At 40.4% G+C, this 25,143-nt stretch overlaps 2 protein-coding genes across 2 annotated transcripts in view; one reads left to right on the top strand and one right to left on the bottom strand.

Moving 5' to 3' along the window:
- The window catches only part of SERPINE3 (serpin family E member 3), a gene marked incomplete at both ends in the record, with an annotated part of 48,741 nt that overhangs the window by 1,354 nt on the left and 22,244 nt on the right, over positions 1–25,143 (top strand). The window contains one exon of the mRNA XM_081344337.1: positions 20–81. Coding sequence (XP_081200463.1) covers positions 20–81 — 62 coding nt within the window. The remainder of the gene's footprint in view (positions 1–19; positions 82–25,143) is intronic.
- LOC308671622 (uncharacterized protein C13orf42) lies at positions 19,520–24,720 on the bottom strand (the record flags this gene model as incomplete). Its single annotated transcript, XM_081333970.1, has 3 exons — positions 19,520–19,764; positions 21,586–21,730; positions 24,307–24,720. The coding sequence occupies 3 exons, from the start codon at positions 24,718–24,720 to the stop codon at positions 19,520–19,522; spliced, it is 804 nt and encodes a 267-aa protein (XP_081190096.1).

Raw genomic sequence — 25,143 nt, 5'->3', positions numbered from 1 at the left:
CCACTTATTTGCAATCCGGGTACAAATTTCTGAATATTTACACCGGCCTGTTTGATTTTCAGCTGAGGACAGAACCAAAAGGTAATTTCAATAACTAAAAAAAGACTTTTTAAACCTTCTTCAGAAACAATGGATAAGAAAACATTACCGGAAAATTAAAGATGTTTTTCATATCACTGTAAAACCGGGTTTAAGACTGGATTCTGTGAGGGCCCACACAACAGTCAGTAACTTCCCACTTGCACACAATCCAAGACTCCTTTTTAATGGTTGTAGGCATCTTCTATAATGCTGATATATGATTAGTATACCAGTGAAAATAACTATATGAGTTCTCACTTTTCTGATGAAAGGAAATGGTAAATAAAGTAATACATTAGGCCTTTAATTCTTACGATATCTATTTTGTCTATTTATTTATTTATTTTTAAAAAAAACCTTGCTCCCAAACATTGCCTCTAGTAACATCTCCATATCGCTGTCACACCTTGCAGGCCGTGATAGCCAATTTTTCCAAGCCTAATCCTCGCCTTCATGACTGCCCTGCCTCGACTTTACATATTTTTACTAATTTTAATAATTTATGTACTGTTGCAGCAAGTGTTGGTCTAATACAGGGGTCTTCAAACTTGGCCCTTTTATGACTTGTGGACTTCAACTCCCAGAATTCCTCAGCCAGGTACGCTGGCTGAGGAAATCTGGGAGTTGAAGTCCACAAGTCATAAAAGGGCCAAGTTTGAAGACCTCTGGTCTAATAGAAACAACTAAGCATGCCCACACCAGCCGCACCCTCTAGCTGAAAGGTTAAGTCCAAAGAATCCATCCCAAAGTTTCCTTACTGTTTCATCAAACACGAGGTGGAAAGGAAATGCGTGGCAGAAGGTTCTCTCATCAAGCCAAAGCCGCTCAGGGAACCATGGTTCAAAGGTATGTAGAAGGTTTCCTGTAGAAAAGAAACATTTTTTTTTTCTGGAGTTTGCTGCCTTCTCCAACCTGAAACCCCCGCCCCCAGCCAGCATGACTAAGAGAAGGCATCAGTTTGGGAAGGTCTTGCGGACAATTTCTGGATTATTTTCCACTTTACATTCGCTTATCTTTCTCTTCAGTGATCAATTGAAATAAATGCTATCATTTTGTCAAAGAACTGCACTGAGGTCGTTGTGGTGCAAGATCCCTGTTTTTACAAAATGGAGCACCAGTGGCTCTCCCTTTCGCATGTAAAGTTAATTCTCTGAATTAGCATATTTTTTTTATCAACCATTCAAACAGAATTTCATTAATTCTCACTCCAAATTTGATAAATTTCACTTGAAAAGGACTGGCATCTGTAGTTCCTATGATTTTATTGAGAGCAAAGGTAGCCTCCCTTCACTTCAGGGGTCCCCAACTCCCGGGCCGCGGCCGACTACTAGGCCTCAGCCTGTTCAGAACCAGGCCGTGTGAAAGGTGGGTGAGTGCACATGTGTATGCAGCTCCACTTGCACAAGCGGCAGGTGCTCGCTCTTGTACACGAAGCTCCATTTGTGCAAGCAGCAGGTGCACGTGCCCGCTGTTTGCACAAATGGAGCTGCATACGCTTGCACATGCGCCTGTCACTCACAGAAAACCGTGCCCTCTTCCCCCCCCTGCCCCCCTGGCTACCAAGCCAAAAGATTGAGGATGGCTGCTTTACTTGGATCGTTGTTATTTTGTTTACATGGAGGAAGACAAAAGCTAGCATACATAAATTGGAGCTTGACCTTGAATCGGCTGAGTTTTCTGCAGAAATGAACTGCATGATTTTGGACAGCTTTAAAAATGGAATAACAGAGTTTTTTGAAAGAAAGAAAGAAAGAAAAAGAAAGAAAGAAAGAAAGAAAGAAAGAAAGAAAGAAAGAAAGAAAGAAGGAAGGAAGGAAGGAAGGAAGGAAGAAAGAAAGAAAGAAAGAAAGAAAGAAAGAAAGAAAGAAAGAAAGAAAGAAAGAAAGAAAGAAAGGTGATATTCCCAAGTATTCAGATTCCCAAGTATTTAAAATCACATGACAGACTTGACAAGTCTGCTAGATAGGCTAGCCCTTTGTAAGACATAAAAACTTGCATCTTTTACTACTGTCAATTCTATGGAGACGATTAGTTTACTGATTTATTGAATTTATTTGCCACCCATCTCGTAGTCAGTGATCACGTCTGGGTGGCTTCCAGCATTAAAACCTTAAAATCTTAACACATAAATATCTTTTAAAGAATAAAAATAGAACTCCCAATCAAGGCAAAATCAGACACAAGATAGAGAAAGAGGGATGCACAGGAGGCAGGGGGAGGGGGGATTACCTCTTAATTCATCACTCACCTCCACTGTGATGCACCCCCATTGGGGCCCCAAATCATCTGGCAGAGCCAGGTCTCCGGGCCCTTACAGGAGGTCAGAAGGGTGGAAGTCAAGATGTTCCAAAGGGCAGGAGCCAGGGCAGAGAAGGCCCTTCTCCTAGACCAGGGGTAGGCAACCTTGGCTCTTTTATGACTCATGGACTTCAACTCCCAGAATTACAGCTGGCTCAGGAATTCTGGGAGTTGAAGTCCACGAGTCATAAAAGAGCCAAGGTTGCCTACCCCTGTCCTAGACCATCCCAGCCATAATTTGTTGCTACATAGAGCAATTATAAACGGTACAATAAAACTGAGGATTTATTGCATACTGCTCTTGTCTTGTTAATCAGCCACATCCTCTCATCTGATCTTTTTCTGTAATACTGCACATATTCAGCAAACTCAAGACTTCTACTTGTATTCTTGAGGTCCAGATTTCATCCATCACTTATTGACCAACCTACCTGCCTCAGAATTAACCGCATGTCTCAAAGCATCGCAGTGAACCTCCCGTTCAGCAGTTTTTCCCCTTCCTTTTTGAAAAACCGCATCCTGTTGCTGAAAAGAAAATGATATGTTAAATCATCTCCAAAAGAGTTTTCCTGTGATTTGTGAACACAGCCCATAATTTAGAAATGTCCCTATTTCCTCTGCTCTGTATCAGCTCCTCTGCTCTTTCTATAGACTGAAACATCATCACCTCTTTGTCCTTCTGAGACCCATCTTCACATAGAGAATTTGCTTGTTCCCCAATGTTGTGCTTCACTGTTCCATTTGTCTGTAAAATCAAAAACACCACATGCTCCTTCTTCCCAGTGCGGTCCTCTTCTACATTTTGTTCAAGGATCTCCAGGGACACTTCACAATCAAAGAAATCTCTGGCTACCGCTTCAATAATTCCTATGTAAGGGAAAAAAAATAACAACCTATTTTAGGGCAATATGTGAAATCCTTCCAAAATGGCTCAGCTCTTAAGAAACTTCATGAAAGTTTCTTATCCCTTTCTCTCAATAACAGCCACAAAGCTTTTAAAAGCTTTTCAGGTTTAGAACAATTTTCTCCCCCATCACTGTTCTTCCAAAGTTCTTCATTGCTCAAGAAAATTATTCAAACCTCTTAACAAACTTTGCAGTTAAGTCCAAAACAGGAGAAAGAAATGGGAATTTTTCTTAGGATTCAGGGAGGATTTCTAGCAGGATGAGATAGAGTTTAACAAACTGGAAGCCCAGCACATAATAATAGTTTTAATTATCACACACACACACACACACACACACACACACACACACACACACACACAAACTAAACATTCTAGAGCTTTTTTCTTAGACCTAGCACCAAGGCTGCTGATCAAACAACTGGCTGAAGGTGACTTAATCTGATTTCAGGTTTGCTCTGTAAATATCTGAACATCCTGCTCTCCATCTGACTCCCCCCCCAATTATTATCATTTCCAATGAGAAGCTGACAAACTATAAAGTAGAACACAACCCTTAGCCTTATCCAAAGACCTTATTGGGAAATAAAAATAGTAGATGACTCAGATGCTTTGTTAGGAAGCGTGTATTCCTGTTTACTGAAAAGAAAAGAGAAGAGAAGAAGTGAAGCTGAAGCTGGCTGAAATTCTCCCTACTTCTTCCAAATGTGTTCATTGGTTCAAAGATTTGGAGATCCCTGGGGCAGACTATTGTTCATCTTTCTCCAATTTGGTGTCGTGAATATGTGTTATATAATCTAACTTCCATCCCAATCTGTTCTGGTCTTTGATGATGGCCTTTGTGGTCCAACACATCCCAAGACCTCTCCCTTCTTAAACATCTCAGCAGCTTTCTTCTATGCAAGTCAAGGTCATCTCAAGCTTTCTAAAGTGGTCCTTTCTCTGCTCTAAGCAACAGTTGGGCAGATACTTTGCCTTTGTTACTTCATTTTAATTGTGTGCCCTAAGACAAACAGATGTATCATCCTCTAAAAAGTATCTATTGGAATGAATAATTATGAATGGTCACATTTGCACCAAATTATATTCTACAACATTTAAAAAAATGATCACACAAATAGGGGGCCCTTTATGCAAGGGCCTAAGACTGGGAATAGAGGGGAGTGGTGGAACAGCTATGTCAAGGTCACAGAGGTTATCAGAAGGTCGGCAGTTTGGCGGGTCGAATCCCGAGTGCCGCGTAGCAGAGTGAGCGCCTGCTACTCGTCCCAGCTTCTGCCAACCTAGCAGTTCGAAAGCATGTAAAAATGCAAGTAGAAAAATAGGGACCACTACGGTGGGAAGGTAACAGCGTTCCGTGCGCCTTTGGCGTCCAGTCATGCCGGCCACATGACCACGGAGATGTCCTTGGACAAGCGCTGGCTCTTCGGCTTTGAAACGGAGATGAGCACCGGCCCCTAGAGTCGGAAACGACTAGCACGCATGTGCGGGGGAACCTTTACCTTTTTAAAGAAATCCCATCCAACCCACCCACCCACCCTGGCCCAAGTAGTCAATTCCAGTGCTCAGTATACTTATGGAAAAGTCCCCACTCAGTTTGAGTGTCGTATAATATACATTCCATTGTGCAAATGGTGCCTTGGTACCTGGGACAATGTGGCACAAGCCTTTCCTGTCCGAATAATAGTGGAGGAGCATTGTCCCATCTTTCCTTTCCACTCGAAATGATGGTGCATTCATTTTCTAGGGAAGGACAAAAAACGGTTTCATTTTCTTCCAAAACTCCCTAGAGTCTATTCTAATACCCACCTGCAATAAAAAAATTCAATTTTATCTTTGCTGCACAATTTTCTTTTCATTCAAGGTATAATCCAAAGGGCAACGCAGAGGAATAGCAAAGGAAGGAATGCAAATTGCAGAATGACAAAGGCATGGGGATGATTTTCTGTTGGTGAATAAGAACTTGACAATATGTATCTGAGATTTGTTCACAGTATTGGAAACATTGGAGAATGTCTCATGTTTCAATAACAGAATCAAACTCTGATTCATAACTGTTTGGACCTGTTCATGTTATACGCAATTTTATTCCAATTTTCTTTTCACAATGACTTGTACACAAAAAGCTCTCTCCTTCTGTTCATTTTCTCATACTTTTTCTTACATACGCCCACTGCTGAGGCACATTAGTGCCTGTAAAATTTATTTGTCACAGTTGAGAATGACTATGACATGAATTGAAAGGTAATTAATTTCTATTTCAAAGTAATTCAGTGGCAGAAAGAAATATTTTTCATGTAAATGACCCTTCTATCCCTTGGCTACAATTGCTTCATTTCAGTATTAATGCAAGACGCTTGCAATTACAATGAAAACAGTAGCTCAGCTTTTCTCTGATTATAATTCCCCAAATTCCTGGAAAACATGCATGGCCCATTGGGAATTCTAAGTGTTTTAATCTAGGCATCTATTATGTTTCATGTCCTACAGGTAGCTCTAACAAGGCAGAGTAAGCTTATTGCAATAAGAAAGAGGATAGGTTACAAAATTTTGGAAAATAGAAATGTGTATCTTTTCAGTGAGTTTATTATAGCAGGATCAACCTATCACCTTTGAACTTTTAACTGAGTTTTGGTTTAGTGGGGAAGATGCTATTCACTTGTTTGATATCACAAAACTGTTTTCCTGTTCTTGTCCTACAATAGTTTGAAACTGTCTATTCTTTCACACCAAAATACAAAAACAGGTACCTGATAGGACAAAGCAAGGTAGCTATGTAAGGAATCAAGATTCTCAATAAACTCCATCAAATTTCCTCCTAGTGTCCGTAACATTTTATCATATCCTGATGTTTTGCAGAAATTAAAAAAATATTGCCCAAAAAGCTTCAGCACTGTCTCCTCTGGCATTTCTGCATGGGAAAAAAAGCAGATTCTAGAATAATGGCATGTATATAATGGCACAGTAGAAAGTATGTGCCTTTTCTCATGAACCTGCTTTGCTTTCTCTTTCCATGACACCTTCCTTGCTGGTATCACGACTTCAAGACTTCATTCAGCTCCTCCATCTATGATTATAATCTGCAACACAAGTGCCTGACCAGTTTAAGAAGTGATTCACATTTACAATTTGATTCAAGGGCTCTTAGGAGTTGACTAAAGACTTCTTTTCTTTTCTTATTCTAGTCCAGGGGTGTCAAACTCAATTTCATTGAGGGCCGCATCAGCATTGCAGTTGCCCTCAGGGGACCGGGTGGGTGTGGCCTGGGTGGGCGTGGCCTACTGAGTGGGCGTGGCTAGAGTGTGTATGGCCTACTGGGTGGGCATGGCCAGCTCTACATCGTTCGCATCAAGGGTGCCTATGGGGGCCTGGGCAGGAGTGGGACAGATCTGAAGGTCTCTGGCAGAAGGAGGGTCTCTGGGCCAGGGCCAAGGCAATGGGGGCCGTTCCCTCACTGTTTCCAGGATGGCTTCGCGGGCCGCATGAAACCACTTCGCGGGCCGGATCCGGCCCCCAGGCCTTGTGTTTGACATGTCTGTTCTAGTCTGATAATGGATCCAAACTGAGTTAAAATCTCCAGCAACTATTAACTTGATTCAAAGAGAGAAGTCACATAATGTAAAAAGTCTATCTGTTCAGCAAAATGTATGTGCATACGTGCACAATGTCCACTGATTCTTGGAATGATTTCAGACATTCAGTTTGATAAAATCATCTTTGAATTTAATAGTGGCATTGAAACTTTACATAAGGTGGTAGGCAGCTCTGTTAAGGCAATTGAGATGGCACAGCTGGGCACAAAACAAAAAGAATAATCCAGGGACTTTTCATGTGTTAATTGACATAACAAACAAATATTTCAATCAGTAAACCAAGTGCAACCCATAGTTTTGAATTGCAAGATAGTACCTGAAAACAAATCATAGTTTATCTGCTAGTCCTTTTCCTGTATGTTACTAATATGAAAAGAAAGAAACCACATTACAATTTAGTGTAATATGAGAGCAGCACAGACTGCAATCATTTAAGTTCCTTTAAATTAATTTAATAGTATTGAACTCAGACAATTAATTTTGTGGAAACAAAAGACTGAACTGCAGGACTCTTGAGGTTTAAAATGATGCCTTGACGGTACAGAAATATACGGTAGGAAAAAAATTCAACTCAAAATGAATCAAATTAAACAGAAGAGAAAATATTTTAAAATATAGTTAAAATATAAAATGAAAAGGATTATTTTAAAAATGAAAATAATTACTAAAACCTGTAAGAAAGGATATAAATATCTTTGTTATAGTCAATGACCAGAACTATATGCAATTATATAAGGTAATTAGAATAAAACAAATTAAACTGTAGAAATAAAATAAGACATTACGTGAAATCTAAAAGACACAAAACTAATTTTCTAGGTTGCTAGACAAAGGATTACAAATGTGTTAAAATACAAAACAAAGCAGTGTTAAAATACTTTAATTCTAATTCAATCGTTATTACAGTTTTAAGAGATAATTGTAGGGAGATGTGCAAAAGTAGATAAGTAGAAATTTATTTGGGATCACTGACTACAGCGTTGCTTAACATTATACAGCCTTAAAATGATGATAGCTTTAGAATTCTTCCTTTCACATCCATAAGTGGGAATAATACTATCTCTTGGCAAACAGTAAATTAAAACTTGTAATTATCTCCGTACTTAGCATGTTGCAGGCTTCTTGGACCAACTTCACAGTCAAAGAATCGTCATACACTGTATATGTCATAAAAGTGTCTTCAGTTCCAACCAGGGCTCTGTGACAATACCAAAGAGAAGATCTAATATAAAATGAATATGGAACACAATTTGCCACCTGGTTTGTCCTATTTGGCTAAAGCAAAACATTTTACATATATTTAGAGTGCAAGATTCAATTGACTCCAAATAGTTTACTCAATTAACTGGGTAGAGATGTCTGAAAGCCATTCTTTTTTAAAGTTAAACCCCTTAGCCAAAAGCAATGTTATGGCCTGCTACATTTTAGAATCTAGTGGGGCAATCACAAAGTCAGCATATACATTAACATCAAAGAGACTTGTAGCAATAAATAATAAGACCTTCGCTCTTTCCGCCGTGATCTGAAAACTTACTTATTTGAACAAGCCAGCCTGGTCTAATGGGTTGGGGTATTTTTAATTTTTAATTATTATTGTTAGGGCTAGATTAATTTAATCTCATTTTTAATTTTTGTATGTTGTATTTTTATTGCCCTGTACACCGCCCTGAGTCCTTCGGGAGAAGGGCGGTATAGAAATTAAATTAACTAACTAAATAAAATAAAATAAATAAATAGCTTGTAGCAGAAATGAATGTGGATTATTTCCTGCTCTTAACCCGAAGCACAGACTCTTGTCCTGAATGCAGCCAACCCATCCTCTGGAATACAGGTATCTCCTTGGTTCCGTGTTCTTGCTTTACTAGTGATAATGCTGTGGGGGTATAAATATTTACTTGAGCTTTTCCCATGTTTCTTCGCCAAATTTCTCTACCAGGAGGGACTTCAGGCAGGTGTTAATAAATCCATACTAGAGAGAGAGGTGGGGGGGGGGGGAAGAAATTCTCATGAATGTTCTGTATAAACATAACATTGCATATGCATACTTTCCACTAAGCTGTGTTATTTTATCTGGAGTACTAATATTATGTGAGAAGGAGCTTCTTTCTGGCCATTTCCACCACCCCACCCCCAATTACTTAATTTTATAAATTATCCTGCTATCCTTGCAGCCATGTGCCATTACCCAAAGAGAAGGCTTGGAAAGAAGACTTACCATGGCACTGTTATGTCACACTAGGCAGGACTGTTCTTCTTGGTGCAGGTGACTTACTCCTTGTAAAACCTTGAGGACCCAGTATTTAAATATCGGGTGAACGTAGATAGGAGGGTCCATAGGGAAGGCTGTGTTGACTTCTGCCTGTTAAATTTCAGTAGAGACTTTGAATGGCCGTGGTTGGGGAAACTGAGCTAATCAAATTCCCACGAGGATTGAAGCATATTTTGAAATCAAAATATGTTGACTTGTTTCGCTTTGCTGTTCTTGTTACAATAATTCAGCACAGAAATCACGGAACATTTCTTAATAACCAGATTTCCAGAAAACAGGGCAGACTACAAGAACCATTTGTGCTTCAGAATGAGATGGAGATAACACAGACTCATCCCCATCAGCCTGCACCTGTCTTCAACAGTGAAGGGACACAGGGCAGAAAACATCCTGCAACCAAGAAGACTCCACACACATTTGTATTACTCAGGTGATGTTGAGGACACAGGTAAACCTCCAAATAGCTTCAATGACTCTCTAAAAGAATGCAAATGACCAGCTGTCTACAAGGAATATATATCCTTCCATTCCCCACCATCCAGTCAGAGCTGAAGAAGCTTCTTGGATGAGAAGCAAAATGTTTTCAAAGAAAAACAAGAAAGTCCAGAAAAAACACCTTTGGGACAACGATGATCTGGATGACTGAGAATCTCCATAGACATTTTTTAATAACAGAGTGAAATTGTGCAAGAAATACTAATGGATAAAATGTTGTGTCCCGCTGTTGTAAAATCAACATGCACATTTTAACCTTCTTCAGAGTCAACTTAAGCTTTCCTTTCTGTTCATTCACCCTGGTGGTCTTCCTCTTGGGCCCCCTATAGTTTTCTCCCAGAGAGCGTGCTGCAGCAAAGAACAACATAGTTCTTCACCCTGAAGCCATCTAGACTAGTATTTTAGAGGTGTGGCATTCTTCATCATAACTGGGGGACACAGCCTGGGGACACAACACAGTTATAATTCTGACCTCTTGGTCTCTGATGAACTGACCTGCCCTCTGTCAACCTTTTTCCTTTGTCTTTTCCTACCTTTCCTTGCGTGTTCTCTTTCAGAAAATGGCAAGCTGAAAGAACAATTTTATTTACTGCCTCTTTTCCATATCAACACAATGGAAGGAAACAACTGGAATTTAATTTAATTTAATTTAATTTTTAATTTTATTAGATTTATATACTGCCCTTTCCCGAAGGACTCAGGGCGGTTTACAGGGCATTTTAAAATCACACCAATACAAAATACAAAAGTTAAAAGACAATTAAAAAAATTAAATTATCCCTGAAAATAAAACCCCAGTTAAAATTCTCAGCCTGGGCCAGAGAGCTCAAAGAGCCAAGTCTTCAGGTCCCGGCGGAATGAACGCAGGTCAGGGGCAGTCCTGAGCTCCACGGGCAGCTGGTTCCAGAGGGCAGGCGCACCCACAGAAAAGGCCCTCCCCCTTGGTGTTATCCGCCGGCAGTCTTTTACCGGCGGCACCCTGAGAAGACCCTCCCTGTGCGAGCGCACTGGACGAAGGGAACTTGATGCTGGCAGCAGGTGTTCCCTCAAATATCCCGGACCCAAGCCATTCAGGGCTTTATAGGTCATCACCAGCACCTTGAATCTCACCCGGAGGGCAACCGGAAGCCAATGCAGCTCACAGAGTAGAGGTGTTACATGGGAGTATCAGGAAACCCCCATTACAACTCGCGCGGCCGCATTCTGCACCAGTTGAAGCCTCCGAGTGGTCCTCAAGGGCAGCCCCATGTAGAGAGCGTTGCAGTAGTCTATACGGGAGGTCACGAGCGCATGAGTGACTGTGCGTAGGGCATCTCGGTCCAGGTAGGGTCGCAACTGGCGCACCAGGCGAACCTGGGCAAAAGCCCCCCTGGTCACGGCTCCTATATGATCTTCAAAATTGAGCCGTGAATCCAGGAGGACGCCCAAGTTGCGAGCCCTATCAACGGGGGAATTAAGGAGAAACTTTCTAACAGTGAGGACAATTAACCCCAGTGGAACAGCTCGCCTTCAGAAGTTGTGGGTGCTTCATCATTGGGGGTTTTTAAAGAAGAGGCTGGACGTCTCCTGATTGAGCAAGGGGCTGGACTAGAAGACCTCCAGGGCCCCTTCCAGCTCTATTCTGTTCTAGAGATCTCAGCAAATTCTAGGGCACACCTTCAAAGCTACCATCAGATTTACTATCTTTTCAGCCATTCACTGCCCCAGACTTTGAGAGAAGTTGAAGAATAGAAGTTATGGTCCTCCTTACCACTTGCCAAGCTATCCCCCCCCCAAAAAGGCTGGTATGCTATGGAAAGCAAAACATCCATCTCCAATATAATTGTCATTTTCAATAGACAGTTTTAACCCTACATCTGGACCTTACATGGAACAGATCAGCTGGATGATTGCGGGCCAGTGTTTCAGAATGATACCAGTTCAGAGAAAGGAAAAAGTTTTGCAGGAACAGCAGCAGGGAACATCTTGCAGGAATGGGAAGCAGGCCAGAAGAGCTGGTAGGGCTCATTTTGGTACCTCGGTGCCCATACTGACTGGAGGGATTATGTGGATGAAAAAAGTCCCCACCCCCAAACATTTTGTAAGAGCACTGGCAATAGGTTTGGAAATTTCCAGGACTTTTCAGCAGTTCAAAAAGCTTGGCATCTTGAATTTGATGACATAAAGCAAATTATTGGGGGGGGGGATTCATGAGGGTGAATTTGCACAATCCAGAAACTGAAGGAGATAAAATAATGAACGAAGAGTTGATCATTCCTTTTTTGTATGCTGTACTTAATTGTTTATTTCTAGTTTGTTTTCTTGCAAGGAGGTGAAAGCTATGACACTTTAAATCCCTCTCAGGTCATTTTTTCTTTCTTGAAATCAAATTATCGATCATCTTTGGGGAAATCTATATAAGGCTTTGTTCCTACAGTAAATGGGACATCTGGGTATAGCTTCTACAAAACACTGGGGATCAGTGCTGATCTTAATATTAATAGTGTTGGTGTGTGTGTGTGTGTGTGTGTGTGTGTGTGAGAGAGAGAGAGAGAGAGAGAGAGATAGAGAGATTGTATCACTCAGAAACTGCAGTTTTCCTGACACGATCATTTGTAAGAGCATGAAATTTAAGTTTAGTTCAAGTTTTACAAAATAAAAAACACCTAACAAACCAACCACAATATTACTTGGCTATAGCCTCTATACCTCTTCATGGATTACTGCCTTGTCGTGGCGAAGGGGCTTGCATAATTCAATGAAGCTATGAGCTATGCCGTGCAGGGCCACCCAAGACGGACAGGTCATAGCAGAGTTCTGACAAAACGTGATCCACTGGAGAAGGAAATGGCAAACCACTCCAGTATCTTTGCCATGAAAACCCTATGGACAGTACCAAAAGGCAAAACGATATGACGCTGGAAGATGAGCCCCTCAGGTCGGAAGGTGTCCAATATGCTACTGGGGAAGAGCAGAGGGCTAGTACTAGTAGCGCCAGAAAGAATGAAGCAATTGGGCCAAAGCAGAAAGGATGCTCAGCTGTGGATGTATCTGGTGGTGAAAGGAAAGTCTGATGCTGTAAAGATTTTTTCTCCATAGGAACCTGGGATGTAAGATCCGTGAATCAAGGCAAGCTAGACGTGGTCAAACAAGAGATGACAAGACTGAACATCGACATCTTAGGAATCAGCGAACTAAAATGGACAGGAATGGGTGAATTTAATTCAGATGACCATCAGGTATACTCCTGTGGGCAAGAATCCCTCAGAAGAAATGGAGTAGCCTTCATAGTCAATAAAAGAGTAGGAAAAGTAATACTGGGATACAATCCCCAAAATGACAGAATGAACTCAGTTCGAATCCAAGGCAAACCATTCAATATCACAGTAGTCCAAGTCTATGCCCCAACCACCGGTGCTGAAGAGGATGAAATTGACCGGTTCTATGAAGTCCTACAGCACCTTATGGAACTAACACCCAAAAATGATGTCCTTATCATCATGGGTGATTGGAATGCTAAAGTAGGAAGCCAAAAGATAACTGGAATAACAGGCAAGTTTGGCCTTGGAGTACAAAATGAAGCAGGGGACAGGCTGATAGAATTTTGTCAAGAAAATAGGATGGTCATAGCAAACACTCTTTTCCAACAACCCAAGAGATGGCTCTACACATGGACATCACCAGACGGTCAACACAGAAATCAGATTGACTATATGCTCTGCAGCCAAAGATGGAGAAGCTCTATACAGTCAGTAAAAACAAGACCAGGAGCTGACTGTGGCTCAGACCATGAACATCTCATTGCAAAGTTTAGGCTTAAACTGAAGAAAGTAGGGAAAAGCACTAGGCCACCCAGGTATGAATTAAATCATATCCCTGTTGAATATACAGTAGAGGTGACAAATAGATTTAAGGAATTAGATTTGATAGACAGAGTGCCTGAAGAACTATGGACAGAGGTTCGCAACATTGTACAAGAGGTAGCAACTAAAACCATCCCAAAGAAAAAGAAATGCAAGAAAGCAAAATGGCTGTCTGAGGAAGCTTTGCAAATAGCTGAGGAAAGGAGGGAAGCAAAAGGCAAGGGAGAAAAAGAAAGATACGCCCAACTGAATGCAGAATTCCAGAAAATAGCTAGAAGAGATAAGAATGCCTTCTTAAATGAACAGTGCAAAGAAATAAAAGAAAACAATAGAATAGGGAGGACCAGAGATCTCTTCAAGAAAATTGGAGAGATGAAAGGAACGTTTAATGCAAAAATGGGCATGATAAAGGACCAAAACAGCAGGGACCTAACAGAGGCAGAAGAGATTAAGAAGAGGTGGCAAAATTACACAGAAGAACTATACAAGAATGAGCTTAACATCTCAGATAACTACAATGAGGTGGTCACTGACCTCGAGCCAGACATCCTAGAATGTGAAATGAAGTGGGCCTTAGAAAAACTGAGCAACAATAAAGCTAGCGGAGGTGACAGTATTCCAGCTGAGCTATTCAAAATCTTAAAAGACGATGCAGTAAAAGTGCTACACTCAATTTGCCAGCAAATTTGGAAAACTCAACAGTGGCCACAGGATTGGAAAAGATCAATTTACATTCCAATTCCAAAGAAAGGCAGTGCCAAATAATGTTCAAACTATTGCACCATTGCACTCATTTTACATGCTAGTAAAGTTATGCTTAAAATCCTACAAGCTAGACTTCAGCAGTATGTGGATCGAGAACTACCAGAAGTACAGGCAGGATTTCAAAGAGGCAGAGGAACTAGAGATCAAATTGCCAACATACGCTGGATCATGGAGAAAGCTAGAGAGTTCCAGAAAAACATCTATTTCTGCTTTATTGACTATGCTAAAGCCTTTGATTGTGTGGATCATAACAAACTGTGGCAAGTCCTTAAAGAGATGGCTGTACCAGACCATCTTATTTGTCTCTTGAGAAACCTATATGCGGGCCAAGAAGCAACAGTGAGAACTGGACACGGAACCACTGATTGGTTCAAAATTGGGAAAGGAGTCCGTCAAGGCTGTATACTGTCGCCCTGCCTATTTAACTTATATGCAGAGCATGTCATGAGAAAGGCAGGGCTAGATGAGTCAAAAGTTGGAATTAAGATTGCTGGGAGAGGACTTCCGGTGGCGACGCAACGCGGAAGACAGCCGTTTTCGGGCTGCCCGCTCCGCAGCTGTGTTTTTCCATCGTAAACAGCATCGATCAGCTGTTTAGATGGATTTGAAACCCCCTCCTCGGGAGAAGAGGAGGGGGTGAGGCCCCAGGTAGGGGTTGAGCTCTCCGGGGCCGCCTGAGCTGAGAGCTTGGGCGGCTGAAGGATGAGCCCCCCCGAAGCCTGGTTTGCTCCGAGCTGCGCAGTGCCTCTGCTCCGGGATTTTTGGAGCAGAGCCAGGCGTTAGCAACCACCCCTGCCAAAAGGAAATACTTTTGATTATCAAGATGCAGGCAGAGCGGTACAGGAGGTCAAGGTGAAGTGGACTCTTTATTTTTACTCTCTAGCTCAATGGATTTTATAGCTTTAAAGTGAAAGTGCGTAATAAGTGAAAGTGGGGGAAGATGGCAGCTAAAACTTTTAAAGCTCTTCGGAATGCGGGGTCTTCCCTGGTGCAAGAGACCTCATTGCAAGCTTTGCTTCCTCCTGCATCTCCCCCGGTATTGACGCTTAAGGATTTACAAGATGCTCTTGGAAAGCATGCACAATTGATGTCTGATATGATGGATGAAAAGTTGAAAAAGCTGGAGGAGAAAATGGAGGAGAAAATGCAGAAATTGGAGAAGAAGATGGAAGAGAAGTTGAGAGCAATGAGGGTGGACATCTTGTCTATGGTTGAATCCGTAGCTGAATGTGTGCAACAGCTGGATGTAAAAGTGGAGGATCTCAGTCAAAAGAACTCTATATTAGAAGCAAAGGTATTAGAAAATGAAAATATAAGGGATAAAATGGACGGAGAATTGAGCCTTGTTCAGTATCATCAGATGCAGTATGCTATTAGAATCAGGGGTTTAAAGGAGAATGGTAAAGAAGATTTAAAGCAGCTGATTTCTGAGGCTCTGGAAGGGGTACTGGGCCAGCCAGCATCTGAAATTGAGGGAAATATGGACAAAGTTTTTCGTGTAAATTCATGGATTGCAAGACAGAGGAAGTTACCCAGAGATGTGGTGGTCTACTTTACAAAGAGAGTAATTAGAGATGAAGTCATTCAAGCTGCTTATGATACTAAATTGATAGTGGCTGAGCAAGACGTTTTGGTTTTAAAAGAGATCCCTCCGAAGATCCTAAGGAGAAGGAAAGATTTTGCATTTTTAGTACAGGAACTTAAGAAACGTGATATTAAGTTTAGATGGGAGATTCCAGTTGGATTGGTGGCGACGCATGAAGGTAAAAGACATCGTTTGGTTATTGTGGCTCAGGCACGTGATTTTTATAGTAATGTGTTAAAAGTAACCCCCCTATCATTTTTGGAAGCTGCAAAAGGATACGGTGTGGGAAAGCTTCAAGATGTTGCAGATAGACAGCCAGAGGACAATGGTGTTGGAGGGGATCAAGTCACAGTTTCATCGGTTGCTGCAGGAGGCCAGAAGATGACGCGTGCCGCCCTAAGAAGAGCGAGACGAGAGCAAGAGCAAGACCAGCAGAAAGTTATGGAATCTCCAAAGCGTGCTTACAGTGAAGATGGGGGAGGGGAGCGGTCTAAAGAAGTTTTGGGGGTCATGACAGATGTGCTCCAAAAGTTTTGGGGCGTTAAGATTGCTGATTAAATTTTTAAATTAGAATGTCAATAGAGTAAAATTATTATAGAGGAGAAAGAAAGTTTTTTTTTTAATATTTTACACAATTTAAGATTGATGTTATTTGCTTGCTAGAAAAGTATATTAGGGTTATGGACTTAAAGTATGTGTTGAACTAAGAATGGGTATGCAAGCTCCTAATTAACAACAAGTTGTCTTAGAGACTGCCTAAACCTTCTTTTTATACTCTTTTTATTTGAACTCAAGGATGATTTGGAACTGCGAGATATTTGGCGTGATACATGCAAGAACTATTTTTGATCATAGTTTAGTTTGGTCGGAGATTATTAAGGTTAACAGAGATAGGCGCTTTTGGCGCGTAACTGAGAATTTGTTTGGAAATTAGAGAAAGGTGGGAGAATGCAAATAGTAGGTGAAAGTTTTTTTTTTTGAAATTAATATGAATAAGGACTGGGATTAAGAAAATTTATTCTGAGTAAAGTTCTTTTTCTGTTTTCCTCTTTTTCTTTTTTACTTTATTTGTAATATTAATATTGTTTGTATTTATTTTATGTGAGTTAGAGGGAGATAGAATTTATAGTTTATTGTTGATAACATAGGGGTGTTTACGTTTGTTTTTCGATTTTATACCCTGTATTTAGCTCTGGGAAGTCGGGGGGGGGGAGGAGGGAATGGGGGAGAGGGATAGGGAGGGTTGGATAGGGGTGGGGGAGGGGGGGATTAAAGTCAAAATGTATTGTAAAACTTTTTAAATAAAAAAAAAGATTGCTGGGAGAAATATCAACAACCTAAGATATGCAGATGATACCACTCTAATGGCAGAAAGTGAAGAAGAACTAAAGAGCCTCTTGTTGCAGATGAAGAAGGAGAGTGCAAAAGTTGGGTTGAAACTTAACATTAAGAAAACCAAGATCATGGCATCTGGCCCTCTCAATTCCTGGCAAATAGATGGGGAAGAAATGGAGGTAGTGACAGATTTTATTTTCCTGGGCTCCAAGATCACTGCAGGTGGGGACTGTAGCCAAGAAATTAAAAGACGCTTGCTCCTGGGGAGGAAAGCCATGACAAATTTAGATAGCACACTAAAAAGCAAAGACATCACCCTGTCAACAAAAGTGCGTATAGTCAAGGCTATGGTCTTCCCAGTTGCAATGTATGGCTGTGAAAGTTGGACCATAAGAAAAGCTGAGCGCCAAAGAATTGAGGCCTTTGAACTATGGTGCTGGAGAAGACTCCTGCGAGTCCCTTGGACTGCAAACTGGTCAGTCCTAGAGGAGATCAACCCTGACTGCTCTTTAGAAGGCCAGATCCTGAAGTTGAAACTCAAATACTTTGGCCACCTAATGAGAAGGAAGGACTCACTGGAGAAGAGTCTAATGCTGGGAAAGGTTGAGGGCAATAGAAGAATGGGACGACAGAGAATGAGGTGGCTGGATGGAGTCACTGAAGCAGTAGGCGTAAGCTTAAATGGACTCCAGAAGATGGTAGAGGACACGAAGGCCTGAAGGAACATTATCCATGTGGTCGCGATGGTCAGACACGACTTCGCAGCTAACAACAATAGCCTCACATCATCAACTAGTTTTTAAATCTACCTCCATTTTAAAAACAGCAGCAGGTAGGCAAGAAAAAACAATTCTAGAGCCCTTTGATTGGATAATGGCCTGTTTAATGTTTTTTATATCTTAATGTAGTGGGGACATTAAAACTGGATTCTCAGGAACAAATGAAGGTCCCGTAGAACACAGGAATATGGGGGGCCAAATCCAGCATATTGGTTATTTTTTTTGTAGGGGTAGAACCTTGAATGCAATACATTTAAGCTCTTTTCATAGTTAAAGAAAATGCTATAATAAAATGCCATAAAAACGCATATAAAAAAGAGTAGAGAGCTAAAGGTTCAGAATGGTGGCAGGCATTGAGAACAAACGTAGCGAAAGTCTCCCAATATCCCTTCAGCACCAATCCTGCTGGCTTTTAGGAACATGCTCAAGACCTGGTTCTTCTCACAGACTCTGGACTAGGAGGGGATTCCACTGAAGTAATCCATTGGGTATGTGTAGTGTTTAGGACTGATTTTCCTCCTCAGCCTGGTCAGATTTTTAATGCAATGTGTGTTTTTATTGCTTTTTACCCTGTAAATTAAGAGAATCGCTTGGTAAGTGAGCAGATTTTAGAAATCTGCTAAATACTTTTTTCCCCTCCAGAACCTCAACAGTTTTGACAACAGCCCAGCTCACAGTGTGTTTTTCACTCCATATATTGCCTTCTGGCTTCTGGGGAAGATAAAAAAGTGACCTGTGAGTATTTTAAAAGTGGATGTGGGTACAAGAATCATGTTTTTCTTTGGTTTTTGTTTCCTGCCCTTCACATATAATGAATGCTGTGGCTTTTAGGCATTCTCCTTGAGACAAGAGCAGGGCATCCAGATTATAAATAAGGGCAGTTGTTTAAAATTGTATGTTAAAATATTCAGGCTTTATTTATTTAGAAGAATCACAATTCTTTTTTCATTAGAAACACAAATTCTGGATGCACATTCCTACATTGCAGTGTTAACCTGAATCCAGCCTAACAAACAAACGAACATTTTTAAAAATTAATGTACCAATAACATTCACCAAAACTGCATAGCATAGAGGTGTTTTATAATCTAGCCTTTCACAGAATAACAGAAAATGTCCACAGGTGATCATGGCATTCATGCTACCATTTTCTATATGGCATGGATAATCAACATTAGATATGCTGTGGGGAGGGAGGAAGGACTGAATGAGGTAATTTTCAGTGTACACAATGTTGCAGCTTACCTAGTCACTGAACGAACATATTTTCTGGGTTCACACAATACACCAAATTATAAACTAATCAAACAGGTTGAACAACACGCTGTGCCATCAGCTTTAACGTAGCTAAGCTTACCAACTTGCTTAAATACATTGACAAGGCTTTAGTTAAGTGTGTAGGCGTCCACATAACTACAAAGTGACCCTAATGTTAGGCAGAATGTAAAGTCAAGTCTGGTCAGCTGTATACATCGAATAATTGCAATTGCTAACTTATTGCATAAAAATATCCCAACCAGCTGCTTCTGAAGAAAGACTCTCGGTCTGCCTATGCACGGTAAGGATTTCCATGTCAGTGCTGTTCTTTGAGGCGCATTTTGGGTTTAGATTTCATTGTGTTAAATGCTCCCTCCACAGCTTTAGGTAGATACATTGGATATCTTTGCAGTTTCTTTCTGGAACTGAACGTTCTTCCTTGGCTTTTTCCTTTGGATTGGCTTGTGATCGCTTCTACTTGGCTGGTATCTTGGGAATATATCCGTGGGGCACGAAGGATCCAGTTAGAATGCAGGCTATGTTCTCTTGAACTAGAAACAACTGAAACATGGGACCAGACTTAGTATAAATGTATCTTTACAACAAGGATGAGGGTATACGTAGGTACTGCTTAGGTTCTGCACACAGAAGACTCCAAGTTCAGTCTCCAGTATTTCTTGGAAAGAGATTTAAGAAACCTGCTGCTAATAAAACATGGCTAGAAGGAGAAGGAGAAGGAGAAGGAGAAGGAGAAGAGTCTAATGCTGGGGAAGATTGAGGGCAAGAGAAGAAGGGGACGACAGAGAATGAGGTGGCTGCATGGAGTCACTGAAGCAGCAGGCGTGAGCCTAAATGGACTCCAGAAGATGGTAGAGGACAGGAAGGCCTGGAGGAACGTTGTCCATGGGGTTGCGATGGGTCAGACACAACTTTGCAACTAACAAGAAGAAGAAGAAGAAGGAGGAGGAGGAGGAGGAGGAGGAGGAGGAGGAGGTGGTTCAAAGGTCTGACTCAAGAGAAAACTGCTTTCCATTTTTCTGAACTAGGGATAGGCTAATTAAGTCAGGATCCAACTCCCTCACTATGCTCTAGGTTCCCCCAAAGCACTCCAAGATTGGGTCACCAAAATTTAGTGTTAATGTGACTGAATGACTGTTTGTTAAGATGTCAAATTAAAAGTAGAAATGAGTATGCCAAACCTCAGTGAGGGAAAAAAAACCCCATTTCCACCTTTAAACCATTTGCAGCTTCCAAATCCATAGTATTATAGGTACTTTATGTAACTATTTTCTGGGGTGTTTATATAATCTATTCACCTGATATAACTATTTTCATTATTAATTTCTAGTTCAAGTGCTAGCTAAATTCACACAGATAATTTTTGATGCTAATAATGATTGCTATCAAACATTTTAACTAATTATTTAAATTGGTACGTGACAACCATACAGCATACAGGACCAATACTGTGTTTGATATTATGAATAGGGGGAAATTAGATGGGGGACAACTCATAAAGTGGATTTATGAGGGATGAAGTGACAGAAGCCACAGATAAATAAATCTGAAGCCCTGCGGACTGAAAAAAAACAAAGGATCACACAGACAGGCCTAGACCTTAAATAGACAATACTGAATTTTTTATGGGTTATACCAAGTGGAATAGTCTGCCTTTGCTCAGCATTAAAGTGCTGGGATGGGACAACACCCGCTTAATTATTCTCCTTTATGTATCTAAATGGATACAGAAAGTTATCCTAAAATTCCTTATGCAAGAATCTGGAACAGGATTGCAGGGAGGAGGATGATGATGATGATGATGATGAGGAGGAGGAGGAGGAGGAGGAGGAGGAGGAGGAGGAAAAAATGATGCAGCATTCCAAAAATAGCTGGCCAAAAACTGCAAAATCAATAGGTAACAGACATGTCATACTAATTATTTTTTAGGTCAATCAGTATATTATCCATCAACCTTCCAAGCAAAAATATGGGAAACCCATTCCTGAATGTCTGTTTGGAAGAACAGCGGAGATGGAATATTGCCCAGCAAAAATATAAATATACTAACTTTTGGGAAAACTTTGATGTATCTATTTATTATTTGCTCTCACAATTATGTGTCGTGTTTTAAGTAAATTTAGGATGATGTACCAGCTGAGTCCTTTTCTGGTCTGAATAACCCTGATAGCATTCTCATCACCACACATTTAAGACAACCCCCAAACTGTTCCTAGTAGAAAATGTAACAGGCAAGGGTATTAATGGGTGAGAACTATTGTGGTCATTTAACACTTTGGAAATTCAAATCTGATGGACACTATTTTGCACTTATGCAAATATTATTAACACTATTGACACACACAAACACATATATGTACTTACTATCAAAATCTACATCAACATGTGGATGATCCCTCACAACTTTGTGATGTCTTTCTGCCTCCAGTTTTGCAATAATTGAGTCAAAATAAGCAATTGCTTCAGTTACATCTGAACTGAGTTGCGAGCCTTTTCTGTCCACTGAGATCTGTTGAATAGGATGTTGTGACAATGGGTTTAATTAGAATAAACAAACCTTATAATTGCAACCTTCCCCCCCTCCAACTTTCAAGGATACAAAATGTAGACATTCAGAAAACAAACCAATAGATGCTAATAATCTTTTTTGCTAATTTATCTTGGGTTCCATTTAAATTAACTATTATGCTGCTTTTTAAAATATATGTGGATTATTTTTAGTGTTACATGCCTCTGGGTGTGTGTGTGTGTGTAGATATATATAGATTCGAACCTCAGAAGGGTATGGCTGACTGATGAAAACAAATAAGTTTGAAATGCATATCAGTCTCCCTTTAATTCTTTGTTAGCAATCTAAAAATTTACACAAATATGAGCTGTCACTGTTGTGACTACTGCCTGTCAATGGCCTTCGGTTAGGCTGAAACAGGAAATAAAGATTTGTCCCATGTTTGGGGCCTAGCAAGGTAATATATATATATATATATATATATATATATATATATATATATATATATATATATATATATATATATATATATATATATATATATATATATATATATATATATATATATATATTTGTTTTCGTAGATTCTCGCGGGTGTCTGTATGTGTAGATCTAGAGTCTCGGGTTTCTTCCCGCGTTCCTTTCATCTTCAGAAAGTTGTGGCGACGTTTCGACGAAATCCCATCCGTCATCATCAGGCCGGAGTGTTTCTCCTGCTGCTACCAGGAGCAATGCGTGGTCTGGCTGTTCCTTTCCTTCCAACTGCCGGTGGGGCTGTGTTCTGACTGGGAGGAGGCGTGGCTGCTTTCTGATTGGGTGGGGGTGTCCTCCGGCTGGGTGGATGGGATTTCGTCGAAACGTCGCCACAACTTTCTGAAGATGAAAGGAACGCGGGAAGAAACCCGAGACACTCTCTCTCTCTCTCTCTCTCTCTCTATATATATATATATATATATATATATATATATATATATATATATATATATATATATATATATATATATATATATATATATATATGTTTTAAGTGTTTGTTGAGTATTTTAGAATACCTTGCTAGGCCCCAAACACGGGACAAATCTTATTGCCTGTTTCAGCCTAACCCAAGGCCATCCACAGGCTGTAGTCACAACAGTGACAGCTCATATTTGTGTATTTTTTTTTTTTGATTGCTAACAAAGAATTAAAGGGAGACTAATATGGCCATTTCAAATTCATTTGTTCTCATCAGTCAGCCATATCCTTCTGAGATTCGAACCTGGGCCGATTGCACATTAGGCAATTGTTCTAACCTCTAGGCCACAGGCTCTTTCTCGCTTTGTTAGCTGAGAGGCAACAAAGTGAGAAAGAGCCTGTGGCCTAGAGGTTAGAACAATTGCCTAATGTGCAATCGGCCCAGGTTCGAATCTCAGAAGGGTATGGCCGACTGATGAGAACAAATAAGTTTGAAATAGCTATATTAGCTCCCTTTAATTGTATTTTCCAGGTTTGTGTGTGTGTGTGTGTGTGTTCCAAATAATAATATAGAATTAATCTTTATATATAGCTATTCTTCAGAATATATGGGGGGGGGGAAATTCCTAAGTCTTTTTTTATACTGTGTCACAAAAACTCTATTCATTAGTTCTCTCACTTGAACCATTTGGAGTCTTTAAGGAATTCTAATGTCACTTGATATCAAGGTATCTTTCTTATTGCCAGAAATTAAAATCTTAGCATCTCTGTTACAGGGAATGGATGCTGGTAAAGTTGTAAAACAAGTATGGAGAGAATTGCTGAATGACCAGTAACATCTTCAGGGTGATACATCTCCCACTTTTGCTAGCACTTTAAATTGTCACTCATATTAGCATAACAAAAGCTGTGGGCTATCCAACATAGTAAACAATCCATTTATTTACATTATTTATTTTTTTGAAGAGGAATCTGAATAATTTTGGTGAGCAGTTATCACGGCCATAAATAGACATGTGGCCAGCATCCTCTAGGCTGCAGTTCAGATGGGTTTTGGAGACAAATAGAAGACAAATGTTTGCAGAAAAAGGGTCAACCCTCTCTTTATTAAAAGAGAATGACATAAACATTTGTCAAAAGGAAACAAAACCCTCTTGTCCCTTCCCAAAGGTTGAAGCTCGAGCTTCAGTTTCTTGAAATTAGAAGCCTCCAGTCATGGCTTTAGCCACTAGGAGGTCTTCGTTTTCAAACTGCTCATAGTTTGTGTGTGTGTGCGTGTTTTTTAATTGCTTTATTTTTTCTGGTGTGAAAAGCAATTCTATCCCAATCAGTGGTAGATTTTAAGCTTGTTTATGGTTGGTGAGAATGCACAAAGCCTGAAAAGTAAATGTCCTTACTCTGAATACTGTCTCTGAACAGGCGGTGTGAGTATAACTGACTATATAGAATCCGACTCTATAGATTACTGTACTACAAAACATAAACTCATCACATTCCCACACTCATAGTTCATCTCCTCACATCTTCTCGTGCAGTTTTATTTCATTCTTATTTCAATTCTCCAAAGACAGTGGTGGCAACATATCCTATTATGAAAATGGGAGTAACATACAGTATCCTACCTTAGAAGTCTGTTTGGGAGGAGGAGGGGCCTGGATTTTTGTTGTTGTTGCTGGAGATTTTGTAGGCAAGGGGGAAATTCCAGGCACTCTGCCCAAGGCTTTCAAATCCTTGATACCCTCAACGTATTTTTTCCTCAGAGCTAGCAAGTCTTGCAAGTATTGCAAACAGTCTTGTGTCTTTGAGTACATCCATGCCTTTTCTTCTTTCAGCTGAAGGCAGGCAACTGAATTAAGGCTGGTGGTACTTTTGCTTTTTTTCAGAGGTTCACTGAATGTATGATCCTCATCTCTGAGAGCATACATAGAGGTGCTACGGAGCAAACAAACCGCAGAACCATCGTAAGCTGGGATCCCATCAGATAAACTACTCCTGCTGGAGTTGGGATTAAATATGGAGTGTATTTTCCTGAACATTGCGTAGTTCCTTCTTCAACTATTCCATCTCACGTTTAATCTCATTCCAGATTGTCTTCTAGTGGACATTTCTTGCCAGTACAGAAAAAGGTTGCATGTGTTGATTATGAATGGGATCAGGCTTTCTCCTGCTTCAGACTTCTTTTGGCCCATCTCTTCATTTCTTTTCCAAACTTTGCCAAAGATGAAGAAACGCAATATCACCAGTCTTATCTTTATCATGTCTACACATGGGTTCACCTCCTAAAGGTTGCAGGAGCTCTTGTTTGCTTCCTCGTGCTGACCATGGTGCTGAAATAGTCTTGAATAACAGCTTTTTTTAAAAAAAAGTTGCAAAGAGATAATGAAAAATATCTAGCACTTCTGAATGTGTCAGAAGGCTACATAAAAGATGCTAACACACCAACATCCCCTGCATTTCTA

The sequence above is a fragment of the Vipera berus genome (assembly GCF_964194415.1).
Source record: "Vipera berus genome assembly, chromosome: 1".
NCBI classification, from domain to species: Eukaryota; Metazoa; Chordata; class Lepidosauria; order Squamata; family Viperidae; genus Vipera; species Vipera berus.
This window is presented reverse-complemented; position numbering and strand designations above follow the sequence as displayed.